Raw genomic sequence first — 8652 nt, 5'->3', positions numbered from 1 at the left:
AATGTCAAAATTTTATACTATCCTCAAAAAAACATACTATCAATTAATTGGAATTATTTTAAATATTAACTTTCAAAAATAATTATCACAAAAATCAATCCGTTAATATTATATATCAAATAATAGTAAAAGAAATTTAACACCGCCAGTTGAATCTAATTAAATTATATTTATTTTTTACCCAATTTCTTCAAGTAACCCCACACCAATAACTATAAATGTTAGTTCAAAAACAACTTTTTCAATTGCCATCCAAAGTCACAAATGAATAGTAGTCTTATAAATAAATAAAACATCAAGAAAATAAGTTTTTTAATGATTGTGATATTGTCCTTGCGATCACCATTCCATTCTATTTTCTTGCTTTATGACAAGAATTTTAATATTCCTTCTCCCAGCAGAATTTGTTTTTTCAATACATTATGTTATTGTTTGAGTTTCAGAGAAATAAATTTTCTTTACCTAATTTTAGGTTCAGAATCTACGTCCAGCCTTGGACAATCCCCTTGTTAGAGTGTTTTGCTTTCATCTCTTGTATATGCTTTTCTGTTTTTATTAATGAATCTAAGGTGAGAGTTGGGTACCCACATAGTTATGATGTGATTCCCTTAGTTGGGTACCAACTGTCATTCTCACGGGTTGGAAGTGTTGCAAACTTGCAATTAATCTTTTACACACAAGTTTCAAAATTCTCAAAGGAAGAATATCACTTATGTAATTGATGAAACGCGTGGCATTGATTCTCAATATATCTATATATTGTCACAATTAATGGTATTTTTTTTATAATGATGATATTGATGTAGAATTTACTATTAAAAAAATTAATTAATCACTTTTAATAAAAAAAAATTAATTAATATTTTTATTCACAAATCTTAAACTTAAAATCTTCCTTAAAAAGATCAAATTCTATATCAATTAGATCTATAATTTATTGATAATCAAATATATATATATATATATATATATATATATATATATATATATATATATATGAGGCATCAGATCGATGCACTAAGACTAGATTCATAGCAATGTACAATGGTATATCATATCATAAAAAGTTCAAACCATTATCAGCCCTAGTGGGATCTGAATCAGGGCGTCAGCTTCCATTAAAAAGGGAAAGTTGTAGAAAATTCAAAAATTACTCGGGCAATTACTATGCGAAAAAAGATAGAGATAAACTTCATGATTAATCTTTTTTGTAAATTAATTAGTTCGAAGTGATTGGTTGGGCTGCCATGTGATTCTTTCATTCATATTTCTTGTAAATATGGCTAGCATATTTTGGAACATGTCTTGTGCGCCAAATATGCCATTATTAATAAATTCTTTTTGCATTCCAAAAAAAAAAAACAAATCAGTTCGAAGTGCTACAAAATTAAATAAAGCTAATTATTAGGAACAAAACTACAATGCAGTAGTAAAAAAGAGAAAAAAAAAAAAAAAAAGATACAAAACTACACTCCTTTTTGATTAATGGGCTATTGGAGAATTTGCCAACAAGGTACAACATGATGGACGGAAATAGATGACATGCATGCCGGAAATAAAAAATAAAAATAGAAAAAGGCCATCCCTATTTTTTTTTCTTCCTTTTTTTTCGATAAGCCAACTTTTTTTTTTTATATTGAAACTAGGTGAGAGCACAACAAAAGGCCATCCCTATTCACATTTCAATTTGCTGATTTTTTCTTCTTCTTTGGTTAACTGTTATTAGATTTCATGGGAAGCTCAGGGATAGACACATTAATTATATGTGAAGAGATCTTGTTGGAATCAGATTTCTGATCAGTGGAATCAATAAGTGTTTCTGGGTTTCCATCAAGTTGAGCACCCTTTACAGGCAAGGGTATATCCTCTACCTCGTTCTTCACCACTTGTTCTTTGTGCTTTCCCCAAAGAACTGAGTATAAGCCTATAACGATCAAGATAGCACCAAGAACACTGCACCCACAAGACCAAATTAAGTCAAATTCTCCAACAAGTTTGGTGCATGATTAGGAAAGACTTTTTTTTTAAGCAATTGTTCATATTTTAAAAATTTCCCTTTAAAAAATGATTATTTAATTAAAATAAGTTGAATTAAATATGTAAATGACAACTTAATAAATAAAAACTTTGATTTTATAAATAAAGTTTTTTATCACTAAAATCTCTATTTTAATTTGTTATAGTATTGTAGTAGCTTTGTATTAAAATGTAATGGCAACAACCAACAGTTGTCCTAAATCCTAATATACATGTTCTTTGTGGGTACAGAAAACGTCGTAATATATATGCTCTTTTAAATGTATATGTTCTGTTAAATATATATATATGTTCTTCTGGGGTTACAGAAAGGTAGTAACATTAAGGTGAATATTCATTGTACATATGGATATATTAAACTTAGAGATGTATGGATATATTAAACTTAGAGATGTTATGTTATATTATACAATATAAAAGCATTCCCACTTACGGATAGAGGATTCAAAACTCTGTTAAGATTAAAATTATATTATTTATCTCTCATTCCTCGTCCCTTTAATTTAATTGTTTAGAAAATGATGATAACAAAAATTCCCCTTCTATTTTAAACGAAAATGTCTATTTTTAAGTTGTTAGATTGATTTTCCGTTGATAATAAGTATATTCTATTGATAGAATTTAAGAGACAATATTTTGCCTCAGCAGCTATACAATTTATAGTTAATGCGCGGTAAAAGCCACCGAGTCCAAGAAAAATAAGTAGTTTTCTTTATTCGATTTTTTTGTTGGTGTTGTTGTGCAATCCAATTATCAAATATTTTTGTGTCCTTTATAATTAAATAATTAATAGTAATGAGTGCATAATTTGACTTAATTTATTTTAAAACAATAAATATTTTTATATTTTGTGACAAATATTTTAAAAGTAATTAATTATTTTCGTTTCAATCATGCGTACTTAATTAGTTGGGGATAGGAAATTTACCCTCCAAGAAAAAGCTGCTCTGAAAGGATAAAGGAGCCCATGATGGCTACAATGATCATCATCAGAGGGCTAAATGCAGTTGCGAAAACAGGCCCTTTCTTCTTAATTACCAATCCTTGGACATAGTATGTTATGCTTGATGTAACAATCCCCTAATACAATTAATACACAAATATTAAAATAATCATTTTACTAACATACTATTAGAAAGAGCCCCATAATTAATAATTAATTAAATGGAAGAAAAAAAATAATGATCGTATTCTTACAGCATAGGCAGCGGCAAGTAAGTTCATATCCCAGCCAATTGTCCACACGGATGGCTTGTGTTCCATAACAAAAGTAACTGCAATAGCTTGAAGAGTGCCTATGAAGCAGATAAGTGATGTGAGGCTTAGCTGGTGATTTTTGTAGGTTTCAATGGCTTTGGCCTGTCCAATAAACATGCAACAAAAATGTTTATTACGTAACGTCAACAAACTCAAACATACAAAGAGAGAGCACAAAAAGATGCCAAAAATTGGCTTGGTTATGGTGTCTTTAGTAATTAGTATATGAATCTATTTTTTATTATTGAGAATCATCAATATTAGAAATTATATTTCTTGAGAATCACATTTCTGAAATATCATTCATTCATTCATATATATATATATATATTTGGTATCTAAAATATTTCCAGAAATAAAAGACATAATTATATATAAAAAATTTCTCGCCATAGGAATATGATTCCAATAAACATCTCCCAAATGGGATTAATTGAGATGTAAAGAAGATAGAGATAAAAAGATAAATAATGGAGAAAATATTGTATGTGATGTAATGGAAAAAATAGTATTTTTCTTTGCTTTATCTAAGAGAGAGACAGGAATAACTTAAAATGGGAATGAAAATAAGATGAAAGAGAAAGTGATGAATATATATTTAGTATATATTTTCCTTTACTTTAAGTGGTCTCACTTGTAAAACAAAGAGGGATGCCCAGGCAAGAGTGGCAATGATTAGGAGGATAGAGCCTATGAACCAATCCTTGTCTGAATATGTTGTGGTATTTGTTGCATTATTGATTTGCCCATTATGAGGTGCATCTTTGGTCCAAACCATAGGACCTTTGTACAAGGTCATCAACATGGCCCCAGCCACCGTCACCAATGTTCCCACCACCTTGGCTTGGCATCTCACCTTCTTCATGTTGATCTTCTCCATCCTTTCCACATAATCCAATCCTTTAGAGATAAATAAAACAAAAAACCCTTAAAAAATTAACTTTTTCTATTGGAATTATCTTGATTTTACCGGCATAAAACTGCCATAACAAAAGTCATGGCAGGAAGCACGTTGCTCATTGCACATGAGAAAGTTGGGGAGGTTAATTTCAACCCAGCATAGTAGAAGTTTTGATCAATCACTGGCCTGTGTACAATAGTAAACACTTGATGTAAGCAACTTAATCATTTGCCAATGTATTTAGTTCTTTTTGATCGAAGAAATAATATTCTTTTGTCAAGAAAAATTTAAAACAAAATTGATTATTTTCAAAAAAATTAATTAGATGAAACAAACATAGTCTAAATATATACGATTGGTGCATCAAATTATGGAACTAACCCAAGTAGAGCTAGGATGAAAATTTGCATGAAAATTGGGAATGTTATCCTTGGTTGAGCTTTCCTGTGAAATTGAAACAATGCATTAGCATTAATTTGTGATGCTTTTAATTGCATAAACAAAACAAAAAAACTTTTTTTGAAAAGGCACAAAAAACTTATTATGACTTTCTAGGGTGGGTGGTTGTTGTATGAACCTTTCAAAGATGAAGGCAAATGGAGCGACAACAGCAGTGGCAAAGGCATGACGATAAACAACGAGGACATAGTGGCTCATGCCACGGTTGAGGGAAATCTTAGTGATAATGTTCATGCCTGCATAGCCAAATTGTATAGCAATCATGGCAAAGTAGGGTTTAGAGTTCTCAAGGAAGTTTGCACAACTTCTAAGCTTTTCAGTGGCCATTTTGGTTATTAGTTGTTGGAGAATTTGAAGAGGCTTTTGTTTTAAGAAAACGGTGGAAATAAATATTAGAGAACCAAAAGGAGTGCACAATTAATAAATAATAGAGAACCAAAGAGAGGACAATGTAGAATAATGGGAAGAACACTTGGAAGAAGGTTTGTGTGTTTCTTCCTCGGGAATAGCATGGGAAGGGGTCCTATTATTTATACCAACTTGAAATCAATTGTCTACGTCATATCTATGCTTAAATGTTTAAATTCCAAGGCCTTTCTCTATAGTGGAGTAGACGTAGGAATCACTTTCATAGGGGCAGGTCAATATACGCATATATTAATTGGTGCTCGGAAAGAAACTTACCAAACAAATCAAATTTTATGATAATATATAACGAAATTAAGAGAGAGACGAGCAACCAATGGCATAGCGGGTAGATAATTTCTCCCTTATGCATGCTAAAAGGAATTGGATTCTTCAAAAGGCATGGCTGGATAAACTTAATTTACTTTAATGGTTTCTATGTTCCAAATACAGATTTGTATTAGCGTCAATTGAGAATATACTCTTTGTGTTCACAAAAAAGTATAAATTAAAGAGATGAACATCTACCAAATTTCTCTAATAACATTTGAAAAACAAGCTAAGTTCATTTGCAAAATTGTATTTCTTTATAATAGTTTTCCTTTCATAATATTCCAGAGAGAATTTGAGCATTTATACTTTGTTAATTATTATTCTTTCCATATTTAGATTTAATTATTTTGTACCCTTCTATTCATTATTTTTTTTACAAGCTAAAAGGAAACATATCATCACTATGGGTACAAGGGGTATACCCTTTTCTATTCATTATTTGTAATAAATAACCTAGTTCTCTAAGCATTCTCACAAAACTAGTGGATAATGCACTTATAAGTTATAAATCAATAATTGATTGCACTTTTTGTAACATAAGATTATTTAATTTTAACACTAAATTTGTGAAGTTTTATATAGAAGATAATAAGGTGATCATGGTTCAGTGTGACTTATGGCATGATGTTATCAAGTTTCCAGTGGAATATATCTTCCAAGACAAATTAAACCCTAGAAAAGAGGATATATACACATTAAAAATGTTATAGTTGTAGGTTATCTCTGGATCATTCTCTAGAGGTACCACTTGATCGATCGGAAAATTGTCGTCGTCATCTGGTAGGAGTTAAAAATAAAGGGCATGAACTAATATAGGAGTTAAAAAAATTGTCAAAGGGGGTGCAAATGCAAGACAGAGGAAGGAGGTAATTAAGGGGTATCTGCCATTTCATCTGTAACTTCATCTCTTACTGTAATATCGTGAAATGCAATACGCTATTTTAATTTGGCTGAAAAATGATATACTTGCGGAAAATAAATTATGGGAAATAGACAAAACTTTGGGTGTGATGTTTTCAGGGAGGAGGAGTTGATAGTTAAAAGAATTAGGCAGATGAAAAACAGAGATAAAATTGAGATTGGAGGAGGAGGGGGTAAAGCAAGCTGAAGAAGAACCAAGTTGTCAAGATAATAATATATGAACATGTTAAGTTATAACATCAAAGGGTTGGGAAGAGAATCCTTAATTTTTACATTGAGATGAAGAAAATGACACATGTTACAAGTATATATCAAGTCATTTTCTAAATCGGTTAGTGAAAAAACCGATGTAGAAAGTGTCGCTTTTTACGATTTCAGCCATAAGTTGTAATTCTTTTTTATATAAAAAAGATTAGTCTTCATTTAACGTTCACCATCTTGATTTGCATACCTGTAACTCTATTGCAGTTTTAGGATCACACACATCATATATTATAAATTAAAAATTATTATCAATAAAATTATAAAATAAAAGCTCACAAAAGAGACACAAATTTTTAACATAAAAATCACTTCAAAATAAAGATAAAACTTATGAGTTATCTAAACTAAAGAAATAACTTCACTATCAATAAAAAAAATATAAGAGTCTCCAAGTGCATACAATAATAAACAAGAACATAATCCCCCTCCCAAAAAAATAGCATGTACTACGAACATGCATGTGTTCTCCTCTCCAAATTTTGAACCGCGATCAAACCAAGCAATTGATTTCATATATGCATGAACCTTCTTTTTTTGTTTTCCATCTCCTACATAACACATCAACTATTAATATACTAAAGCTAGCAGTGGCACTCCGTAGAACTTAAAAGCTATGAAATTAAAATCATACCTTTGTTTCTCAATAATATCCCACCAACAATACATAGCTTGGCAAAGTTTTGTAATCAATTAGCTATAGGTATTATTTGCTTAGCTTTGTGTAGCACTGAAATTTGCAGCTTAGCTTGGAGATGAAGATGATGCAATGAAGAGGGTTTTATTTATCCTCATAGGTTTTTCTAGGCTTCTAAAGGTGGATCAAGTTACTAAAAAAGAAAATAAACTTATCAGAAAGGTGGGAGAAAGCACTTCCCTAAACCATATGCAATAGAAAAAATTTACATAGGATAAAGGACAAATTTATTTTGAATAAACTTCTTCTGCATATCATTAACTTAGTGTCATACTTATCTTTACCTTGTTGATGATAATCTCATTAAAGAAACTTGATCCACCTTCTTAAGCTTAGGAAGAGTTATGAAGATATATAAAAACAACCTTATAGCTTGAAAAAAGCCATAAATGATATGCAACATACAAAAATTCAATTTTAGCTGACTCTTTTTGCACATGAAATGCACTGTTAGCAGTTTATAAACTTCAATAATCTTTATTATCATCAAAACATATAGTACGGTATATATGGACGCTTATACTTCAACATTTGTTTGTGTAGATAATGTCTAAATGTATAAAAAAGTGTAGGCTTTCAACTTAAGTGATTTGTTTATCTAAAAATACTTTAATACTTTAACCCATTGTCCTCTTGATTGCATTTCCTTCAATTTCTTTAATCCACCCATGTACAATTTGTTATGTACAAATTGTATGGGCAAGTTGACCCCTCTGTAGATTCACTCCCCAGAGGCAAAGACAAGAATCTTTGACCATAACTTCTCTATTTGTTGAAACACTTGGAATGGTTCAATAATAGAAGGCTTTTAGGGTCTTGGAAATGACCATTTTCTAAACTACCTAGAACTAGTACTACAATTAATGGGCACCGCAGCATGCAAAAATGCCAGAGTGCACTACTTCCTTTTAAAATTCAGTCTCTCAAAGGGCCAGGTATAGCATGAATTGGGGACGGAATGTGGACCATAAAGGAACTTTATTTTGCTTCGAAGTATGCTAAGACAACTAAACAAGAGACATGAATAATTCATATACGCATGACTAAAGGAAAGCAAGATTTCAGCGAATATATGTTAGTACATACTAGGAAAAGGTGAGACAAGATTGGTGAATGGATTGTTCCTTCTTATTTTAGCTTTTGTATTATCATTATCAATATATATCATCATTATTCACATATTCTCATTTTTTTTAAAGCAAATATTCTCACAACTGAAAATCATGAGATTAATCCCTGAAGAAATTGAGTATCGGTTAAGAGGTAACTCCTCTCCTCACAAATTTTACACTATTTACATAATCAGGAATGAAACCTCTATCATATGCTTGAAGAATTTAAGTTACTAGCCACTTGAGCTTCACATTGTGGATACATATTC

At 30.6% G+C, this 8652-nt stretch overlaps 1 protein-coding gene across 1 annotated transcript; it reads right to left on the bottom strand.

Moving 5' to 3' along the window:
* Window positions 1–1454: 1454 nt before the first annotated feature.
* On the bottom strand, window positions 1455–5170 carry LOC114417358 (WAT1-related protein At5g07050-like). Its single transcript, XM_028382530.1, has 7 exons — window positions 4773–5170; window positions 4577–4639; window positions 4265–4381; window positions 3929–4175; window positions 3235–3396; window positions 2966–3117; window positions 1455–1953 (listed from the first exon to the last, which is right to left on the bottom strand). The coding sequence occupies exons 1-7, from the start codon at window positions 4979–4981 to the stop codon at window positions 1713–1715; spliced, it is 1191 nt and encodes a 396-aa protein (XP_028238331.1). The 5' UTR covers window positions 4982–5170; the 3' UTR covers window positions 1455–1712.
* Between the last annotated feature and the right edge of the window lie 3482 nt (window positions 5171–8652).

The sequence above is a fragment of the Glycine soja genome, chromosome 6 (assembly GCF_004193775.1).
Source record: "Glycine soja cultivar W05 chromosome 6, ASM419377v2, whole genome shotgun sequence".
Classification (NCBI taxonomy): Eukaryota; Viridiplantae; Streptophyta; class Magnoliopsida; order Fabales; family Fabaceae; genus Glycine; species Glycine soja.
Note: the sequence above shows the minus strand (reverse complement) of the source record. Positions and strands in the feature narration are given on the sequence as shown.